The 23,509-nt window shown below is 38.6% G+C and overlaps 1 protein-coding gene across 2 annotated transcripts in view; it reads right to left on the reverse strand.

Annotated features, from left to right (window-relative positions):
- The window catches only part of MOSMO (modulator of smoothened), a 62,636-nt gene that overhangs the window by 7,167 nt on the left and 31,960 nt on the right, over positions 1-23,509 (reverse strand). For both annotated transcript variants that reach the window (XM_080831708.1, XM_080831707.1), the window contains exon 2: positions 5,243-5,455. In XM_080831708.1, the coding sequence (XP_080687834.1) occupies positions 5,243-5,455 (213 nt within the window). The remainder of the gene's footprint in view (positions 1-5,242; positions 5,456-23,509) is intronic.

Consider the following 23,509-nt stretch of genomic DNA (forward strand, 5'->3'; position numbering starts at 1 on the left):
GTAAGTGCTTATATAAGCTATTCTTTTTTAAAATTTTAATTAAAAAATTGAATTCCTGTATATTTAGCAGACATGTATTAATTTCAGGTTGTGCATAAACTATACTTGACCACTTAAAGTAGTGACTAAGGGCTCGAGCTAGAATTAGAGAGGGAATGTGTTCTGGTTCCACTACTTATTAGCGGTGCAATCTTAGGCTTCTGGTTCCCTTCTAAAAATGGGGTAAATACCAGAAGGATAAACAAAACAATGTCAAGTCCCTGGCACTGTGCCAAGTTGATAGTAAGTTCTGAATAAATGTTGCACATTATCAGTTATTACTCTGCCAATTCTCTGTTCCTCTCAGTTGGTATTAGAAGGAATTGGAGAAAAGATGCAAATATAGTACTATTCATCTTACTCTTATTTATCACTTAGTGGAAAGAACCTCAGACTTCTGAGATGATTAGTAAACTGTTTTTTTTTTTTTTTTAAAGATTTTATTTATTTATTTCACAGAGAGAGAGATCACAAGTAGGCAGAGAAGCAGGCAGAGAGAAGGGGAAGCAGGCTCCCCGCTGAGCAGAGAGCCAGACTCGGGGCTCAATCCCAGGACCCTGAGATCATGACCTGAGCTGAAGGCAGAGGCTTAAACCACTGAGCCACCCAGGAGCCCCAATTAGTAAACTGTTAAGAGTGGTTCTTTCTCATTATGGACAATGTTAAAATAAAATCTCTCTCAGGTTTTCTGAGTACACAGGTTAAAATGGGGTGGGGAGGGCTTCTTTGCATTTTGTATGCAAACACAATGAAATATATTATTTGCTAAAATGTTTCTAGAAAGGTATCAGAAAACCCAGCATCTGGGCAGAATTCCACAGCCCTCTGTTTAAGCAAACAGCTTGTGGCCCAGGGCTACCAAAGAAACACTCTTCCTACTGTACACAAATTACCTGTTGATAGGCTAGCTTTCCCAAGAGCATGTTTCATGCTTTTTGAAAGTACATTGGTCAAATGTTCATAGTCCTTCAAATTTCTTTGGAGGCAGAAACATTTCTTCAGCGTAATATGAAGACAGGTTACTATACTCACTGCATGTGAAGGGGTGAAGCTTTCCATTATTAACCGAATGAGAAACTTCCTCCAAGTTAAACATATCCCCAGGAATACAGACAAAGTCCTGGATAAATATAGCAGCTGACAGTTGTCCTAAATTATTTTTGTGTTAATCAATCAACAAATTTAATAGGAGAGACCTTAAAAAGCCAATTAGGAATCTTTTCCTGGAAGAAATACCTCTAGGGTAATATCCAAGGTATTAAAAAGTAACATTTTCTTAATTAATACACTGGTTTATAGAACACATCAGCATTCTTGTTAGCTTTGCACCACCTAGATGGATTATCTTACATTATACAGACAGTTTACTTCATTTTGGGTCAACAACTGCAACAAACAATATTAGATAAGTGAATTTGTACTCTTTCAGGTGCCTACATAGGAACAAATGAAAAATTCACATATTAAGTATTAGATCTTTTGGCCTTTCTGTTGTACCGTCAGCAGTAAGACTATTAGTGCTGTCAATGCCCACTTATCAGTGTTATATATCACCAATTTCTAACTGTTCTTATACTTTAATATGGTTTGGTAAATAAAATGAAACTGTAATCCAAGTAGCTATACACAATCTAACCGAAAAACAGTAAGATAAAGTTACTGCTTTAAAAATAATTTGTTAATGTTGACTCATATAATCTCAAGAAACACATATAATTTAGAAGTGCTTAGAGATATGCAGATATTACAATTGTTTATCCTGTTAATGTGCCAACTTCACTCCTATCTTTTTCTACTTTCTGCTCTAAAATAAAAATCTATCCTTCATAATGGAGTAATCATTTAATGATTATATTTAAAGTAGAGTTTAATATTTTACAAGAGTTAAATACTTTCCCAATTAGTTAGGAAAAGCTTAATCAAATACTAAGGAAGCAGTAAACTTCTATTTGATCTAATCTTAGTTTTTAAACCAAAGAGTTAGGTTCTCTATAGTTCTGGGAAGATTTAGTATAAGTGGATGAGTTTTCTTTTAAGCTCTTGGGACCTGTGAGGTTACTTTAGATCTTAAAATATTATTATTTTTTAGAAGATTTATTTATTTATTTATTTATTTAACACAGAGAGAGAAATCACAAGTAGGGAGAGGCAGACAGAGAGGGAGAGGGAGAAGCAGGCTCCCCGCTGAGCAAGGAGCCCAACATGGGGCTCGATCCCAGGACCCCGAGATCATGACCTGAGCCGAAGGCAGAGGCTTTAACCCACTGAGCCACCCAGGTGCCCCACAAATTTATTTATTTTTAAGATTTTATTTATTTATTTGACAGAGAGAGAGATCACAAGTAGGCAGAGAGGCAGACAGAGGGACGGGGGAAGCAGGCTCCCTGCTGAGCAGAGAGTCCAATGTGGGGCTCGATCCCAGGAGTCTGAGATCATAACCCGAGCCAAAGGCAGAGGCTTAACCCACTGAGCCACCCAGGCTCCCTAGATCTTAAAATATTATTAATGCCGATAATATCTATCAACTTTTGACAATTAAATTTTGAGTCCTAAATAAGACTATAAAGACATCACTTCTTATCTTCCATGGCAGACATTTCTTGATGGTGAGACTCAGATACTGAGTTTACTGGGAGATGGGAATGTAAATTACAGTGGCAGAGTTAAGGATAAGGGTCAGACTTGAAGAAAAAGACACATCTTTGTTACCCTTGCCCCCACAAGCAGGCTGCATCACATGTGGCTCTCCTCTGAGAGAGTTCCCCACTGTGTAAACCTGTTAGAAAATGTTACCCTGACATTTTTATCAAAACTGCAGTTTAAGAGGAATAGAAATATATACAATAGAAATAAAGTACATTTTCAAAGGCTGATTGGAAATATCAGGGGGAGCTAGATGCCTCTCAGAACTGCCACCCTAGTGGACTAGCTCGGGTAACAAAAACAATGTATTTAAGGAAGCTGAGAAGAGTAATGCAGCCCTATGCTTACTTAGATGACATTAACTATGAGTATATTGCTCAGCTAAAAAACCAAGGTACAGAACAGTATAAATAGAATATATATTCATAGAACATTCAAACATATACATATATGTTTCTGTGCATAGGACACCTCTGGTAGGAAATCCCAGAAACTGGTAACAATGGTTGCTTCCAGCAAAGAGGTACTAAATGGCAAGGTGATGAAGCCACACACGAGACTTACTTATCCCCTGGCAATCCTTTCTTAGGCTTTGAATTATGTATCATATACACATATTATTTTTAGAAGTTATTATATTATTTAACTAAAAAATAAAGGGTAAACACGTTACATTTGGAGGTAGCTACAAATACTTACATATCTGTTGAAAGGAATTGAAAAACAAGATAACCACAGTTCTTTGTTTATTGGGTTCCAAGAACCAAAGGCTCACATAAGCATTTTAATGCTTTCTTTGACTCATACTAGAGTAGTGTTATTATTAAATTACATTTTATATTTTTGGTATTCAGAGCATATGCCTTCCCAAATGTTAACTAAATCCAGAAACTAAATCCTGCCACTTTGACTTTATTTTATTCCTTAAAGAATGAATTCTATCTGTATAAGTAATTGTTATCTGTGAGTAAAGAGTCCCTTAAAATTCTTCATCAATTAATTTAGCAGCACTGTCTCTACAACTGCCTGCGGACCCTACTATTCAGAAAAGAATGGTCTCAGGAGGTCTGTTTGACCTCAAACAAGGTCATCAACTTGTTATACATTTCTTTTTTTTTAAAAAGATTTTATTTATTTATTTGACAGAGAGAGCGAGATCACAAGTAGGCAGGGAGGCAGGCAGAGAGGAGGAAGCAGGCTCTCTGCGGAGCAGCAAGCCTGATGCGTGGCTCGATCCCAGGACTCAGGGATCATGACCTGAGCCGAAGGCAGAGGCTTTAACCCACTGAGCCACCCAGACGCCCTTGTTATACATTTCTTAATAAGAACGGAGAAGACTTTTTTAGTCAAAGTCAACTTGATGTAAATTTTAAAATTAAGGGAGATGTACAGATAGAAATAAAACAACAGAGCCAGAAACATATACATTAAAGAGTTTCACAGAGATATAGGGAGAAACTGAGATTCATGAACTAATATCTCTGTCTTAAGGTCTTTAAGGATAAACTGAGCTTTAACATTAATAAGGATCCAAGGGATTATGGCTTACCCCTACCATACAAGTTCTAAATGAAAATATCAAGTGAAAGTAAGCCATGTTATAATATTCACTTTTTAAAACTTACGCAAACCTGATATAATTATAAGGCATTGAATTAGAAGATAAATCCCGTGGTATTTGGCATAAGGACTGTCACCCTGTTTTTTAGAACAGAGTTTCTCAACAGGACCTATTGCCACTTTGGGCCTCATAAGTCTTTGTTGTGGGGAGCCGTCCTTTGCATTTGTGGGAGGTTTTGTCATTATCCCTGGCCTCTACTCAAGATGCCAGTAAGACCCCCTTAGCTGTGACCATCAAAAATGTTTCCAGACATTGACAAATATCCCCTGGGTGCGGGGGGACAAAACTGCTTTAGAAAGAAGCAAGAAAGCAAAATTACAGAAATATCTTTCCTTTGTGCATTTTTTGTTGCTTTTAACTTGGGAAAAGCCTCTGATGTGCTGGGAAATTAAACCAATTTTGTAGAGTACAAGAGAATGTATAATATATATCATACCCTGGGGCAGAGCTTAATGGAGTATGAAATGTTGATAAATAACTATTAACCAAATGTGTTGGTTTTTTCAATGGTCGCACAACTCACAGTAGAAGCTCGAAATTAATATTAAAAAACAAATCACCACCTTAATCTAATTTATATTTCTGTACATTTTGTTCTAGATTTACCTTTATTTGGTAGAGGATACCAATACCTTCAAGAAGAGTAAAAGACTCAGGCTAGTGATAGCTCTGAGCCCAGACCTGGAACGCTTATGTCACAATGTGAGCAAAACCAAAATTCATTAATATAGCATTTCATACAAAGCAATTAATGTTTTGGATGTCTTGATCTTGTGGTGAGAATTCTGAAGAACTGATGGGACTGTGTAGAGTCTATATGACGGCCACAGCAAGTGGTGCTCTTTGATGATTATGGAGTCCTTATGACTGATTCTTGATATCTTCATTAAATACCAGTGTGCATGCCTTCTAGTAATTTAGTAAGCACAGATTACTTACTTCCAGTGAATGCTATCCATCGAGCATATTTTGTAGCTTCTCTCCGCCAGTGGGAAGCCACCAGCAAACCACATGTGACAGTCAATGAAATGATTCCCATGATGATAAAAAACAGTGTGGTGACCCACTCTGGGGGAAGCCGAGGTGGGATGCACGTCCGGTCTCGTCCATGGATTGTCTGACACTGTCGCACGAGGCCCACAGTGAGTGCTCCTGGGGAGATGCAAAAGGTGGGAGTATTTTAATGGGTTTGGCATTCCTGAGAAGTATCCCCCACCAACACTCCTTTAGTTCTTAAATCTTATTTCTGTGTCGGTCACACAGGCATTTAATTCCACTGAGTCTCACTATTCAGCATTCCATTGTAGTTACACTTAACATACAAAGTGAACTTAAAAAAAAAAAAAAAACCTCACAAAACCCACAAAACGCAGTTCTTTCAGTCATTCATTAAGCAAATACTTTTCAGAGTACTTTGTATGAGGCAGTGAGTGTTCTGGGCTCCAGGGAAACAACAGAGAACAAGACAGATGGGGCTCCTGGTCTTGCTGAGCTTACACACCAGCCAAAAGAACTGGAACTCTTCTATTCGCAGATCCAAGACTCACTGTATATTATCTGATTTTGGATGAGGAGAAAAACACCTTTCAGGAAACTGTAGACAAACTTGAAATACATCTACTCATAATATATATATAAAATTAAATAATGGATTAAATATTAGAACCAATATATTTTATTAAAGTTAAAAGGCCTAAGAACGGGGTGCCTGGGGGGGTTGGTTGGTTAAGCATCCAACTCTTGGTTTTGGCTCAGGTCATGATCTCAGGGTCCTGGGACTGAGCCCCACACTGGGCTCTGTACTCAGCACAGAGTCTGCTTGAGATTCTCTCTCCCTCTCCCTCTGGACCTCCCCTGGCTTGCACGCTCTTGTTCTAAAATAAATAAATAAATAAATATATAAATAAAATCTAAAAAAAGAAAAAGAAAGGTCTAAGAATATTACAATAGAAAAAAAAAAGAATATCACAATAGAAATTCTTTTCAATTAAATTCAAGAAAATGTTGGGAAAACTAGTAGGTTCCTCCCTGTGGTAAGTTCAACAATTCCTGTGCAATGCACAAGTGTTCAGAATCCTAAACCATTGAAAGCGTAACAGATTTCTGCATCTTTTTTTTTTTAAGTCTTAATTATTTTCTCAATTTGAACAAAAATAATGACAATACCAACAACAAAAGACATTCACCCCTGTGATCATGACCTGAGCCGAAGGCAGAGTCTTAACCCACTGAGTCACCCAGGTGCCCCATCTTAGGTTACTTCTTACTTTCTGTTCATGGACATGACAAAGAGTGTCAGGGCTCAAATTTAACATAACCTCCTGTGCCTGTAGATCTGAGTGGGATTGTTCCTGCTTCCCCTCCTGACTGGCATACCACACCAGGTGAATACAAACAGAACAAGTAAGAAAATGAAAATTAGGCAAATGGAAATAAGCTGACAGATGTTCGGTTTTAAAAGAATCACGTTCCTGTATTTACAAAAGTCCTTATTATCACAAATTGAGACCAAACACTCTGCAGCTACGTTCTGGAAGAAAAGAAAGCTTAAGCTAGCTGACAGTCATAAGATATGCTGTATATAAGAAAAGCAATTCACAAAATTGTGAATTATTGAATGTCTTTGTCTCCAGCACTATTATAGTGGTTAGAGATTCCAAAAACTAATACTCTGTCACACTTACAGTGAAAATAGACTTTCCCTAAATTATACAGGCTAGTAAAAGACTCAACATTGTTGCTGAAGTTCTTTTTTATGAGTAAGACTCTAAGTCAACATCGTTTCTATCATAGTCACATATTTTCCATAAGCTGTCTGGGGAAAGAGATCTGCAAATGTACCTGTGCTGCTACTATTACATCTTGTAAATTCTGGTACTGTTAGTACCCAAACTCACACCAGGTCTTTAAATCTCATCTTTTACCTCAAAGAATTATGTCCCGCTTGTAGATTCAAATCCATCGCTTATGTTGACTAGCCAAGATCTTTTACAACCTCCAAATTCTCTGGACACATCACACAATCGTGTACTTGACTTTCAGGTAACTTCTTTTTACCTCAAACAGAAAATGGGCTTTGAAGGAAGGAACTGACCCCTCTACTTGACTGGTAAACCCCAGAATGGCCTGCAGCAGTGGGCACGAAGCAGGAATTAATAAGTAATTGGTGAACTTAAAAGAATTAAAAACGAGCTATATTTAAAATCACAAAGCATTAAATAGTTTCTTCTAAAGACCTTGTCTTGGGGTGATTTCCTAAAGCACACTAATTAATAGTTTAGGCACAAGCTCATTCACTGATTTTTGTTTTGTTTTATCCAACAGGTCTTTTGCTTCTGTAAGGGTCTGTAATTCCATTTCTCAAACAGCCAATCCATCTTTACCCTGCAGCTGTTTCCTAGGTAACCAAGCCAGCCAAATAAAAGACTTGCACACAATAGGAAAAAGGAAACCAAACTAGGAACTACAGCATCCCACATGCCTCTCAGTAGCTCACCTGTATATCATTACACACAAAAGGAAGTCATAATGAGTCTTAGCCTGTTGAGTGGGTATCTTAACTAAAGAGGCTTCTGACTCTCATCATCTATAGATCCAGACACTGCTGAAAAGATTTAACTGAACCAGTCTGAGCATGTCTGTTGCCACAATGAGGATGGTTATAAAGCACGTCATCATTACAAGTAAAAGCTGTGCCACAGAAAATCGGAAACACAAGGGTTATAAAGCAGGCACACAAACCCAAGAGAGTCTGTCAGAGCTAATCGCATCTAGTAAGTGCTTGCCTAGCTGGCCACAGACAGCAGTGGGATGACAGGGTTTCTGATGAGAGGTCAGGTGTCAGCAGTATTGAGGATCTTGTGGATAGGGAAATACACTTTTTTCCTGCTGTTTTTCATGATTTTAAGTCTTTGGTTTTTGACTATGATTTGTCTATATGTGGCTTACTTAAAATCTATCCTACTTGGAATTTGCTGAGATTCTTCAATGTGCAAATTTAAACTTTTCATCAAATTTGGAGAGATTTCAGTCCTTATTTCTTCAGTTAGTCTTTCAACTCCTTTCTTTCTCTTTTCTCCTCCTAGGACTCCCATGATCTATTTGCTGGAAGACCTGGTAATGTCCCATTGGTCTCTCAGCCGAAGGCAGACACTTAACAACTGAGCCACCCTGGTCCCCTCCATTGGTCTCTCAATTTATCTATTCATTTATTATTATTTTTCTGCTTCTCAGATTAAATCATTTCAATTGACTTGTCTTCGAATTTGCTGAGTCTTCTGCCAATTTTTCATTTCAGTTATTTCATTCAGTTCATTTCAGGAATTTTTTTTTCTTTATATAATTTCCATCTTTTTATTAGATATTCTCTATGTGATGAGACATTGTTTTCTTGCATTAAGTCTTTATACATGATTTCCTTTATTTTTTGGAATGTACTTACAAGAGCTAAACTTGTACATGTACATTTAAACTCTTTGTCTAGTAACCCCAGTGTCTGGGCTTCCTCAGGGGCTGTGTCTACTGACTGCTTTTATTTTTCTGGTGTATAGGCCATACTTCCCTGTTTGTGTGTTTTGTAATTTTTAGTTGAAGACTTAAAATGTAAAATATTACAATGTGACAACTATGGAAATCAAATCCTCCCAACCCCAGGGTTTATTGTTGTTACTGTTTACTGACTTTCCTGGAATAATTCTATAGAGTTTGGATCATTGTTGTGTCTCTGTTCCATTAGCTTAGTAGTCAGCTAATGGCTAGAATGAGATTTCTTTTTTTTAAGATTTTTAAAAATCATGTGTTTGACAGACAGAGAGAGCACAAGGTGGCGGGGGCAGAGGGAAAGGGAGAAACAGACTCCCCACTGAGCAGGGAGCCCAATGCTGGGCTCAATCCCAGGACTCCAGAATCATCACCTGAGCTGAAGGCAAGATGCTTAACTGATTGAGTCACTCAGGCGCCCCTGGAATAAGATTTCTTTAAGTCCCTTGAATTGGTGTGTCTTTCAGGATTTTCTCTCTGTGTCTGTTGTGGTACATTTTCACTGGTCCAATAAGCAATTAACAACTCTGCCTTAGTATGCTCCTCCTGCTTGCATAGAGCCTCAAGGTTAGCTAGAGGCAAGAGATTAATTAAGACCTTCATAGGTCTTTCCTGGATATGTGAAAAGCCCTAAATATGTGTAGAGCCTTACAGATTCCGAGGGATATGTTGGAGTTTTTCAAAGACTCCTTTGGCCATCCTTTTCCTTTATGTTTTTTAGTTAGCCTTTTGTTAATGTCAAATAATACCACCTCAGCTAAGTACCTGTAATCTTTAAAAATTTTTATTTATTTGAGAGAGAGAGAGTGAGCGCATGAAAGGGGGGGGGATGGACAAAGGAGAGGGACAAGCAGACTCCCCACTGAGCAGGGAGCCTGACAAGAGGCAGGATTCCAGGCTCCTGAGATCATGACCCAGGCCAAAGGCAGATGCTCAACCAACTGAGCCACCTAGGTACCTGCAATGTTAAACAACTACTGCTGATTGTTTTGAACAAATATTCTGGGGGTGAGATTGAGCAAGCTCTGAATCTGGTCAAATAAAGGTAAGGTCTGAGGAGATTCTCAGTGAGCTGACATATCAAATGATAGCAATTCTCTGAGGATGGGGCTTTAAGGAATACCAGACCCTTTCACCATTCAAGTGGTTGCTGAGCTGCTGGTTTACACCACTACCAAAGTTGCAAGGCTACTGGCTTTCAAGGCTACTGTGTAGCTGAGGAGAGGGGATGTGTGATTAGCATAATTTAAACTGCCACAAAGCTTGCTGTTCTTGTGAAGATTCAGGTGATTTTCTTAAACAAATGCTTCTTGGATTGCTGTGAACCTTAGTTAATTTCTGAAGTTTTGAAAAAGTTGATCTGACAATTTTGCCAGTATTCTCATTGCACTTATGGAGGAGCGGATTTTCAGAAGTCCCTGGTCCATCATCACAGGGGTTAAACCCAACAAGTCACAATCTGAATCTTAGCTTTGACACACCTGGGCAGGTCCCATAATTCTCCTAAACTTCCAGCAGAAGTTTCTGTGAGCATTAAATAAATGATGAGATAATACTTGTAAGCTACTGCAACTAAATAACTATAACATGTCTTCAGGGAAGTTAAAATATTTGTGTTTTAGTTCAAAAATACACAGGGCAGTAGTAGACACAATAATTTAACACAACAGTACACTCATGCAACTCATATTCCAAAATAAAAGGTTGACATCTGATGGTTGCCTTGGCTGCTAGTCATAAAAAGTACTCAGGACATCACTCTCCTACCCAACTGCTTTAGTGTCTATGGTTCACGCTGAAGATGAGTACATAAGGCAAGTTCAGACTTGCTGAAATAAAAGCTCTGGGGACAGTCTGTATTTTATAGGAACAGCAAGCTGGGAACATTGAGATTGAGAATGCTTTGCTAATAGAGTGAAATTACAAAATGTTTTGTTAGATAGCAAGTAAACAGAGAACAATCATTAATCTTTTTAGTTTGATTTTCTTTTCCCTTAAACCCCACTGGCTGTTCTATCTCTTCTTAAAATACAACTGTTACCAGCTGTTTTCAAGTAGGACTGTAGTTTGGAGGTCATATCTCATTTTAAAACTGACGAAATCATACCAACACTGTCCTCTCATTGTAGCTTATTCTATCAGCCCTTACTCCATAAATGTGGTCTTGGGTCCAAGGCTATAAATACATTAAACACAAGATAGCAATGAATTTCTATTTTAAAATCTGCCTTATCAGGGGCACCTGGGTGGCTCAGTTGGTTAAGTGACTGCTTTTGGCTCAGGTCACGGTCTTGGAGCCCTAGGATCGAGTCCCGCATGGGGCTCCCTGCTCGGCAGGGAGCCTGCTTCTCCCTCTGACCCTCCCCCTTCTCATGCTGGCTCTCTCTCTCTCTCTCTCACAAATAAATAAATAAATAAAATCTTTAAAAAATAAAAATAAAATAAAATCTGCCTTATCAACAAGTACAATAAGGTACCAGAATCCATCCTATTACAATCCTAATCACTGAAGCCCTTAGTATATAATGCATGAAGTCATTAAAGATAAGCTCACCACAATGCTTAAGCTGTCCATACAATGTATGAAAAATACGTGGAAGAGTATTTATCACATGACTAACAGTGGACTACTTTGGTTGAACAGGACTGGAGGGTGGAATGGGGCTGAGAACCATTGTACTTTTCATTGTCTTATCGGAGCATAGATAAATTCATACAATTCTGTCCTTTAAAGAAATGTGCAGGGGGGCAACTGGGTGGCTCAGTGCTTTGTGCCTCTGCCTTCAGCTCAGGTCATGGTCTCGGGGTCCTGGGATTGAGCCCCCACATTGGGTTCTCTGCTCAGTGGGGAGCCTGCTTCCCCGACTCTCTCTGCCCACCTCTCTGCCTGCTTGTGATCTGTCAAATAAATACATAAAATCTTTAAAAAAAAAAGATGTGCAGGGAGGGTACAAGCTATGGTGAATGCTGTGAATTGTGGAAGACTGATGAATCACAGACCTGTATCCCTGAAACAAATAACACATTATATGTTAATTAAAAATATATGCATTCACTTTATTTATTTAAGAGAGGGAGGGGGAAAGGGTGAGGGAGAAAATCTTAAGCAGTCTCCATGCCCAGCGCAGAGCCTGATGTGGGGCTTAATCTCACAACCCTAAAATCATGACCTGAGCTGCAATCAAGAGTAGGATGCTTAACTGACTGAGACACCCAGGTGCCCCTGTGCATTCACTCTGTATTTTAAAATTCTAAAGTGTTTATAGAGTGTTACATATTAGATTTAAATAAAATGTACTAACTGCACTTACACACTGTGAAATCTTTCAATCATGTATGAATTTAAGCACATGCTCTGGATCTAAAATAAATTAGAGGATGCCAAAGAAATTAGAATAAGGTAAATCAGGTAGAGAACTAAAATGGAATTTAAATTACTGTGTCTACAATTTCTATTCCATTTCAACTAAAGTATCATGAGAAAGCACCATGGAAGAATCCAGCAGATCATATTGGAATATTCATTGTTTCTTCCCAGAGTGATGTGGCAGAACAAACCCAAAACAATTTTAACATTCGTTTCACTAAATGGTTTCCATGTTTTACATGTAGAAGTGAGCTGGTTTAAGAGAGAGGAAACTGGTAAAGGGAACAAAATCAAACAAATTTGGTAGGCCAACTATTTTTGTGGGCAGAAAAATTCACAAAAGTATTTTAATAAAAGGGCTGAACATTAATAACTCTACAGCCTTTAATCACTAAAAAGGTTCATCTGTGGACAATGATCAAGAAATAAACAAGCAATGCAGCAGACAAAAGTGGCTCACAATCATGCAAGATTCCTGGCCAAAAAGAGCCTTAAAATTAGGAATTTCAGAGCTAGAAGGGATCTCAGAGATCATCAATTCTAATCTCTCCAACCTAGGGATTGAAAAACACGGAGGACCAGACAGGTTAAGTGATAAGTCCAAGGATACAAAGTAACTAGTAGTGCCAGGACTAAAACTCGGGTTTTCAATTAACCACCCCTAAACTATTTCTACGGCATGATGCTCACTTCTTGAACACCATTCATTTTAATAAAGAATAGTATTCCTAAAAATATCATCAGAAGCATTTAGATTTATATCAGAGCAGACTTAATTACAACTTTGTAAGCACAGAGAGAGTGAGTCTAAGAGGATCCTTCACAGGAGGTCAATACAAAGTGGGAGAAGATATTTTTGTCAGTTCATAGGAGTGACTCCTCTGAGTTTTATTCACTCTAAAATAGAGCTTCCTCCCACACCCACACTTCTCGTAAATGTTCAAGGAATACGCCACTCCCAGCTCATCCTCCTTAAAGTAATAACCCAATTTCTTAGTCTCAAGAAAATAAGATTCCCTGTTTCCTATCTTGAACTTTTTGGTTATTTAAAGACTACTCTCAAACATTACAATAAACACTCATAGTTGTCTTATTTATTTGCATTGTACAGAAAATGTGCACCCCATCACCTTCTTACAAAGGACTTTACAGGGTCAGTCACAATAAATAAATAACTTTCCTGAGGGTATAGCAAAGGTTCCATTGTATGACTTCCAGGTCTGTCAAAATAACTTCTTTTGCCAACTACTTGGTATCTCAACACTAAATAATTCAAAATCTTTTCTTCAATAAATTGTACTCCCTTAATCTATGTACGTAAAATAATTCTGATTAAAAAAATCACATTTTTGGGGGCGCCTGGGTGGCTCAGTGGGTTTAAAAAGTCTCTGCCTTCGGCTCGGGTGTGATCCCGAGGTCCTGGGATCAAGCCCCGCATCGGGCTCTCTGCTTGGCGGGGAACCTGCTTACCCCTCGTCTCCCTGCCTGCCTCTCTGCCTACTTGTGATCGCTGTCAGATGAATAAATAAAATCTTAAAAAATAAAAATTACATTTTAAACTATTTAGTCACATATCCATTGACCTAACTGGGAGCTATCATACCACAGCGGTAGGGATTCAGGCTCTGGATTCAGATTCCAGGTGCACCACTTGCTGGTAGTGAGATTTCAGGCAAGTTATTTAAGCTCGGTGTGCCTCAGTTTCCTCAACTGTAAATAAGGATAAAAACAAAATGATCTCATAGTGTTGTACAGATTGTGAGGGGGAATATGTGTAAAGCACTTAGAACAAATGCCTGGTACTGAGTAATAAGTTGGTAAATGTTAATTATTATTAATGAGGGGTGCCTGGGTAGCTCAGTCGTTTGGGCATCTGCCTCCGGCTCAGGTCATGATCCCAAGGTTCTGGGATCGAGCCCCGCATCGGACTCCCTGCTCAATGGGAAGCCTGCTTCTCCTTCTCCCTACCCCACTGCTTGTGTTCCCTCTTTCACTGTGTCTCTCTCTCTCAAATAAATAAAATCTTTAAAAAATAAATAAGTAAATAAATATTACTAATGATATATTGCTTTCACCAAAAGTATGTATTTTTACTTTAAGAAAGGAAACAATCTGTGGGATTCCACCTTCTTTTTAAATTTATCGTTCTCTCTTGGGTTTAGATGAAAAATATTATAAATAAGTGTTTAATTTGTGTAGATCTACTGAATTATTTAAAAATGAATCAGAGTTGTAAAAGCTTAGAGTCTAGAAAATGCAAGGAAAGCAAGTTTAACACTGAAATGAGTGTTATTCTGTGTTGTTAGCAGAGTCCTTTAATTATAAAAGAGGATGGATTTAAGAATGGAGAGTTTTCGAGAAAGGCAAAAGTTCTGATTTTGACAGCTGCTCTTGTATTTAATCTTTTAAGAGAAGTTTGTATTCTCACCGTAGTTATATTTGGCTTCAGACTGAAAATGTAAACTGATACCTCCCTCAATTTCCAATATCAGAAAACACTACCTAAGCTTTCACAGAAATACAGAAAACATTACATTTGTGGTAAGCTGTGAACTCCTAAGCAAAGACATGGTGGTCTAAGGAAACCATACATTAGAGAAGGTCTCTGCTGCATTTGAAAAGCCCGGCACTATGCCATGAGATATTCCTGACTTTTCTGTCCAGGTCTAGGAGACACAGTGCACTATGCCAAGCTTTCCTTCATTCAGCAGATACTGAGCACATGCTCTGTGCAATACAATGTGGGAAGTATGAAGAGAAACACAGACGTTATCCTTGTATTTCCAGAGGTTATAATATATACAGAGAGCTAAGATGAACACTCAGAGAAAATTACAAAGCATAACTGTGAGGTAATAGAAAAAATATACATTGGTCTCTACCTCTGAGCCCCTAAAATCCTTGTAATTTCCAAAGTGGTAAGAACACTAGGACCATCTATGTTCTTATATTGGTCTTTGACATTTGTTCCTGACACAGGGCTCCTGAAACCTTTGTAAATTCCTGGGTGATAACAGTGTCGTTTGTTCTAATGAGGCAACTCATTAGACTCCTGGATGAGGGCTAGTCACCTGCCACCCCACCCGTTCTCTTGAGAAAAGGCATGAAAATGAGTTAATGATCAATCGTGCCTAAGTGATGAAGCATCCCTAAAATCTCAAAAGTACAGGGTTTGGAAAGCTTCCAGGTTGAAGTGGAAGAGGAGCGTGCGCACAGAGATCATGGAAGCTCCATGGCCCTTCCCACATCCCTTGCCCAATGCATTTCTTCCATCTGGATGTTCACGTATATCCTTTATATATCCTGTGCTCTTTTATAATAAACTGGTAAGCCAAAGTAAGCATTTCCCTGAGTTCTGTGAGCCACTCTAGTAAATGAATTGAACCCAAGGAGGGAGTCACTGGAACCTCCAATTTTTAGCCATTAATCATAGGTGACAGCCTGGGCTTGCAACTGGCATCTGAAGTGTCCGTGTGGGAGGTGGAGTGGAAGGGGCAGTCTTGTGAGACTGAGTCCCCCACTTTTTAAAAGATTTTATTTATTTATTCATGAGAGACAGAGAGAGAGAGGCAAAGGCAGAGGGAGAAGCAGGCTTCCTGCTCCTGCTTCCGATGTGGGACTCGATCCCATAGGACTTCGGGATCATGACCTGTGCCCAAGGCAGAGGCTTAACCATCTGAGCCAACCAGGTACCTGAGAGTGAGTCCTTCACCTGTGGGATCTAACATTGTCTTTGGGTAGTGTCAGAACTGATTAAAATTGTAGGACACCCGGTTGGTGTCACAGAGAATTGCCTGTTGTGAGGGGAGAAGCCTTTACACATTTGGTGACCATATGTGTCAGAAATGAAGTGTGCTGTGCATAGTAAAGGAAACTCACAGGAAAGACAGACATGGTAGGGAAGAACTGGGTTTTTGCCTACACAGGAAGGAAAAATCTGAGTTTTACCTTTGTAACAATAGATAGCAGGATGTGATCTAATGCCAAGAGAATTGTGCTGCCTAGTGAGACTAGGAAGCTGGAGATATGCACTCTATCCACAGGCACATTATTCATGGAATTCTGAGCAAGAAACTTCACTTCTTTAGGTCTATGCCCCATTTTACAAATGAATTATTTCCTAAAGGGCTCCTAATAGCTCTTCACATTGTTTAAATTAGCTTTATTGAGGTATACTTTAGATACAATTAAATTTGCCATTTTATGTGTATAATTCAATGAATTTTGACAACTGTACAGTCATTTCAGTCATGACACAGAATATCACCACAAAAAATTCCCTCATAATCCTTTGCAGTCAATCCCTTTCCCGCAAGCTCCCAAGATAGACTTACTTTCTATTACTATAGTTTTGTTTCTTACAGAGTTTCACATAAATAGAATCATACATTGTTTGCTTTTATGAATAAAGCAGCTACAAACTACAAACCTTTGCATACCGGTCTTTGCACAGACATGTGTGGTGGTGTGGGTAGACATCAGCCAATCCACTGAGGCCCTGAATAAAAGAAAAGGCTAAGGAAAGAGGAATTCACCCTTTTCCTTTCCTTTACAGATAATTTCCCCTAGTCTTGCTTTTAATTTTTTTTTTAAAGTAAACTCTATGTCCAATATGGGGCTCAAACTCACGACCCCAAATCAAGAATCACAAACTCTACTGACTGTACCAGCCAGGCACACGTTGCCTTTAAATTTTCTTAACGGTGGTTTTTGAAGGATAAATGTTTTAAGTTTGACAGAGTCCAACTTACCAATTTCTTATCCTGCCTTCTATGACTACTTAGCAGTGGAGGGAGAATATCCTACCGTTCTAATCCCAAACTGAGACCTAAGTAATCAGAGACTGTATCAGGTAGGGCACGAGAAAACTTTCATTGTTTTTAAAGCCATCTATAAGGAGATTACCAGTGGCTCACAGAGAAAAGACTGCTTAGGAGTACTCAATTTTCCTTATTACATCTGGAAAGATAGCTAAAAATGATATTTCTTCAACCACTTAAAGAACAAATACACTGGGGCGCCTGGGTGGCTCAGTTGGTTGAGCAACTGTCTTCGGCTCGAGTCATGATCCCAGAGTGCCGGGATCGAGTCCCGCATTGGGCTCGCAGCTCCACAGGGAGTCTCCTTCTCCCTCTGACCTTCTCCCCTCTCATGCTCTCTCTCAAATAAATATAATCTTAAAAAAAATAAAATAAAAAAGAATACATTTTAAGAATAGCTCTTTATTCCTTATTTAAACAAAACTAACTGTCTAATCCAGATGCTTAGAAAATATCAACTGCATTACTTTTGGAAGATTAACTCACTGCAAAACCTAGTCACTGAGTAAATAAGAGATAATATATGAAGAATAATAATGACAGATAACAAAAAAATTAAAAAAATAATGACATAACATCTGGCAAGAGGGAGAGGGTTATTATATCACAGTAACCCTCAGTTGAAACAACCAAGGATATTACAAAGTACATTATTATAAAACCAAACCTTGTCAATAATAAAATTATAAAGACTATCATCAATGATCTTCAAGTTCACTCCCAAGATACCTTTTATATCTTCACATTCTTTCTAGGGAATCTCAATTAGATTCACAGATTCAATTATCACCTATAAGCCAATGACTCACAAATTTTTTTCCTGGTTGAGAATGCTTAAGATCTACTCTCTTAGCCAATTTCAAGTACACAATAGAGTATTAGAAACTACATCATCATGCTGAATATTAGATCCTAAGAACTTACTCATCCGATAACTGAAAGTTTGTAACTTTTAATCAACATCGCCCTCTTTCCCTCCCTGCCCTCCCGCCCCTGGCAACTACCATTCCACTCTCTGTTTCTAGAAGTGGATTTGAGCTACAGGTATTTTATCTTAGATATTTTGAGAACTCCTGCTCTAGAGATAGGTTTTCTTTCAATACTTGCTTCTAATCAAAGATATGATCGGACCTAAAGAGGAACATCCAATTGCATTTGGCAAGAAAGATGTTTCTTAAACACTCTTATTTCCTTTTGAGGTTTAATAGTTTAAATAACCAAGTATCTGGTGCTGATACTTCTTGGACAATTCTATCTCTGGCTTTGTAGCCCCTTAAAAGCAACCATTATCTCAGGTCCTTGAGAACTAATGAAGTATGTTGTTTACAGACCACAAAAGGCAGAAAGTTGACAGAACGCACCCAAGCACAACTTAATGCAATTAATTTCACTTGCACTAGTTTAAGAGGGATTTCCCTTTTAACTTCCAAAACTAAGGTCAGTGTTTGAAAAAATACTTCCATAGAGTGCTTTCCAAGGTGAATTCTCTAGCCACAAAATAGATAAATCAATCAATAGAACAGACTCAAACACACCTCAGCAGACCAATTACATACAAGATGTCTCTAGAAATCAATGGAAAGAATGGATAATTAAGTAAATTTGGATTATCAACTTGCTATTTAGAAAAGAAGAAAGGAATTAATGTACCGAAATAAAATGGGAGATGAATATAAAAATTAAAATCACTGAAGTTAAAAAAAAAGGGAAAATACTTGAGTTGTCTGTGTGGTCTTAAAAACAGAGAAGACCTTTCTGTCTATATATGTAAAGTCAGACTCTATTAATAAAAAAACCATGATTGTAATTTAAAGGTAAACAATAGATTCCCCCTTTTCCTCTGGCCCCCTCCCCTGCTCATGCTTGCTCTCTCTCTCAAAGAAATAAATAAAATCTTAAAGAAACATACATAAAACAAGGTAATGTAGTGACTGGTTGACAAAATGTGACCAGAGACTCTTAGGAACCTAACCCTGTATTTCCTCTAGGGACAACGATCCAATATTTACTAAATCAGCATTCACAGTGGCTTTACAGAACATAACTACCAAAAGAGAATATGTCTTAAGAGTTATGTTAGCCAGGGTTCTTTAAAAATAGAGCAATAAAATCATCGCACAGCTCTCCTGTGTATTCTAATCCCGTATCCCTCAGCTTCCTGCTTCTCATGGTGATGATACAGCTGTTTCAACTTTGCTTAACTCGAATTTTTCTTCACAGGGCCCTCCAAAGGAATTAAATCAGAATGAGTTACTATTGACACTCAAAAGACTTAAAATTTTATTCCACGAATGATCCTTTGGACAGCCTGAACCTGCACTAATATGATACCCACTAGTATTGAGTACTTGAGATGTATCTGCTACAAAAAAAATTTTTTTAACACTAAGTAATACGTTTAAATTTACTGTCACCCTTTTAGCATAGGAAATCTTTTTAAGAAATGCAAAGAGCAGACACATTTGGGGGGGATCCAATAACTAATCATTTTTATCAGTTTCCAAATATCTTTACTACCCATCAACACCCACAGCCAGTCAATTTATAAAAATTATGAAGATCTAGCACCAAAACTGCCTTTCTTACACCTTTCCCACTCTGGTAAGGTTGACACCAGAAGACATGTTCATTTTTCTAAAATACCCAAACTTGGCACTATGAATTAACTACAAACATGTTAGAATCATGACTACACATAAAGACTACAGAGAAGAGCTGATTCTTTCACTTAGTTATATTATTGCTATTAAACATAAGCTCATCAAGATAATGCACTGTAAGTTGCCAAAATGTGTGAAAAGTTATCCTTAACATGAGGGCCATGAAAAATGGAACAGACCAGTGGTCGGGAGTATTGCAAGGTACAGAACATGTCTGCTGGGGCTGTGCCGCTAACTAGATCTGTAACCTCACGCATGTTACTGATCTCTGTGACCACTTTCTCCATCTGTAAACTGGGGATAATAAACAGTACCCACTTCACAGGACTGGGGGAAATTACTAAATAAGTTTATTCTTGCAGGAAGCTTAGAACAATGCCTGGCACACAGATGCGCTTAATAAAGTAGGTGTTGTTCCAGCAAACCATAGAAGTATCTTTCAAGTTGTAGGCAAGGTAAATTTTAGATACTTTATACCTTGTACAGTAAATTTATGAAGTTCATGATTCCATGAAGTAGGTCAAGCTAAAAACATAAAAAAAAAAGGTGTAAATCTGCAAGTGATGGAATAATGATGAATAACCAAGAGGAACTGTTTTCAGGTCTATCCCTCACTTTGAAAAATGTCAGGTAACTGCTGAGTGGTTCTACCAGCCCTGCCACCTAACTGAACAGTAGCCAGATGCTGCTCAGTACTGCTTAAGTTCCTCCTTCGTCCACTGTTGCATCCCCCACAGCAGCTGTTTCAGACCTTTCCACACTCCTCAAATTCTCTAATGCCTGCCCAGAGCAGATAACCTTTCTTCCCACTTGCAGGAAAAAATCAAGGTCATGCAAATGAAGCAAACTTATTCTGCCCTCTTCTCCACCTCAAACCCTCTTCTCAAGCTCAGGGCATCATCCCCAAACTTCTCTGTACCATCTCTTCCTGTTTATTTTAAAATCTTTTTTTTCCTTTTTTCAGTTTTATTGAGATATAATTAACATATACAATTTTTTTTTTTTAAAGTAAATTCTATGCTCGATGTGGGGCTTGAATTCACAACCCAAAGATAAAGTGTTGCATGCTCTTCTGACTGAGCCAGCCAGGTGCCCCTCTTCACAGTTTATGTATTTATTTATTTATTTTTAAAAGATTATTTATTTATTTATTTGACAGAGAGAGAGAGAGAGAGATCACAAGTAGGCAGAGTGACAGGCAGAGAGAGGGGGAAGCAGGCTCCCTGATGAGCAGAGAGCCTGATGCGGGGCTCGATCCCAGGACCTAAGATCATGACCTGAGCCAAAGGCAGAGTCTTAACCCACTGAGCCACCCATGCGCTCCTTCACAGTTTATTTTAAGGAAGATGAATTCCTTCTCCTTCCCAAACTCCCTTACGCTTCATTTTTCAGAAACCTCATTCCCTTCCTTCCCTTTCTTCTGACTTCAATCGTCACTCCTTGGACCAGTGTTAGAGTGTGCTTCTAGTAAATTTAACTACATCAGAATCTTCTGGGGGTAGGGTGGGGTGGAGTGGGGTGGGGTGGTGTGGGGTAGGGTGGGTGTGTGTGTGTTTCGGGAGGTGGGGACACTGGTTTAAAATGCTGACACAGGTAACCCTTATTTTTTGAAATTTTGCATTACACCACTTCACTTTAATAAAAATAACCTACATTAGTACTTGTTTTCACTAATGAGAAGAAATCCAAAAAGGATTTTTGCTTTTACAACAGAAGGTGAAAAGTGAAAAAAGTGTTCGGCGCTGGTTTTGTAGCAAGCCATTAAAGAAGCAGCACTCACCCCAGACTATACTCAGCATCTCAGCATCAAGCCACCACAGGTTTGAACTGTGTCTGGGAGCATCTGTGCTTTACCTCAACTTTGTGCATCTGTTAGCAAGATGGGACTTAAGATATCAGAAAAGCCTGTCATTTATTTTAACTTATTTTTAAAGATTTTTTTAATTTATTTGACAGAGAGAGAGCACAAGCATGGGGAATGGCAGGGAGAGGAAGAAGCAGACTTCCCATGGAGCAGGGAGCCTGAGGGGGGCTGATCCCAGGATCTGGGATCAATACCTGAGCTGAAGACAGACGCTTAACCGACTGAGCCACCCAGGTGCCCTAAGCCTATAATTTTTTTTAGGTCTAGGAAGACTCAAATTTTTTTCCAGTTAAATCAGTGGTCAGGGCTTCTTCACTTTATACCATTTCAGCTTACAAAAGGTTTCTTAACAATGTTCTACCTTCAGATAGCAGGGGAAACCTTATCTGGTCTCCACACCCACTGAATCAGATACCCTATACGTGGTGCCAGCAACTTGCATTGTGAACAAAATCCTCTTCCTATTCTTGTAAACACTAAAAATTGACAACTGTCTTGGACTATGGATCTTTCTTCTCTCTCCCTAAAAATATGTCTTTATATAAAAAAACCAAACAAAGCAAACTACATTTCCTTTAAAAATTTATTTTTAAGATTTTATTTATTTATTTATTTGTCAGAGAGAGAGAGAGAGAGAGAGAGGGAGAGTGAGAGCGAGCCCGTGCAAGTGCATAAGCAGGCAGAGTGGCAGGCAAAGGCGGAGAGAGAAGCAGGCTCCCTGCCGAGCAAGGAGCCCGATGCGGGGCTCGATCCCAGGACCCTGGAATCGTGACCTGAGCCGAAGGCAGCGGCTTAATGGACTGAGCCACCCAGGCATCCCTACATTTCCTTTAAATGACTATCTCAGATAACTACATTGCATTGCCTCTATTACTTTGGCTCTCACGGGGAAATTTATCTCATCTACTCATTCCTCACACCCTTTGTATTAGAACCTAGACTTCACGGCTCTGTGTAAGTTGTCTTTTCCAAGATCATTTCTGGCCTCTCAGTCTCTAAATTCAAAGATCTGCTCCAGTCTTCACTTTCTTCAGCTCTTCTATAGCATGTAACATTGGTAGCTATCTCCTTCGTGGGACAAGCTCTGTCTTTGCTTTCCTGAAACCACACTCTTGTTCTCCTGTCTCTGAGGCTGCCCCTTCTGTTTAGTTGGTTCTTTCCTCTTAAGTGTTAAATCTCAATGCCCTTTATTCTTTCCAGAATTTCATCTTCCACCTGCTTGGGTGTCCTACTGTCACCTTAAAAACACAATGCATCTAAGATGTAACCTTCTGGTTTCCCCTATTTTCTCTCATTCATTCAAATATTTACTGCTCATCACTCTATGCTAGGCACTGTTCTGAGTATCGGGCATAAAAAGTTACAAAAGGAGATGAAGGCAGATACTTTCAAAGATACTGTCACTGCTTCAGTCACCCAGTTGGAAATCTTGGAATCATCTTGTTGCTTGCCTCCTTTTGTCCCTTCTTCTATGTAAAAAAAATATTCTTTCTATGTAGCTTTTCTTATTTGTTCCTTCCTTCTTTTCACTGCTATTATCCCTGTCCAGGTCTTCATATTCTAATACCAAAATTATTGTTAAAATTTCTTCAGTATTCTCTCTCCTTCTATTTTACTCATCCAATTATCATCTACTTACTGAATGTATGCCTTCTATGTCCTAGGCACTGTTCTGGGCACTGGGATACAATAGTAAGACAGAAACATCCCTTTTTATATGAAGCATATATTAATAGAGGGAGACAGAGAAAAAAAAGTAAAGTAATAAACAAGGTAATTAGCAGATAGTCACAAATGTCACGAGGAAAATAATATGGGATAAGGTGTTGGGGAAGCACTATCCTAGATTCTCAGGTGGTTACGGAAAGCCTCACTCTGAAGAGGTGTACCTAGCTGAGACCATACATCCTATCACACTACGGATAAATTAATATTCCCCAAACACCACTTTTATAC

The sequence above is a fragment of the Martes martes genome (assembly GCF_963455335.1).
Source record: "Martes martes genome assembly, contig: SUPER_18_unloc_1, whole genome shotgun sequence".
Taxonomy (NCBI): domain Eukaryota; kingdom Metazoa; phylum Chordata; class Mammalia; order Carnivora; family Mustelidae; genus Martes; species Martes martes.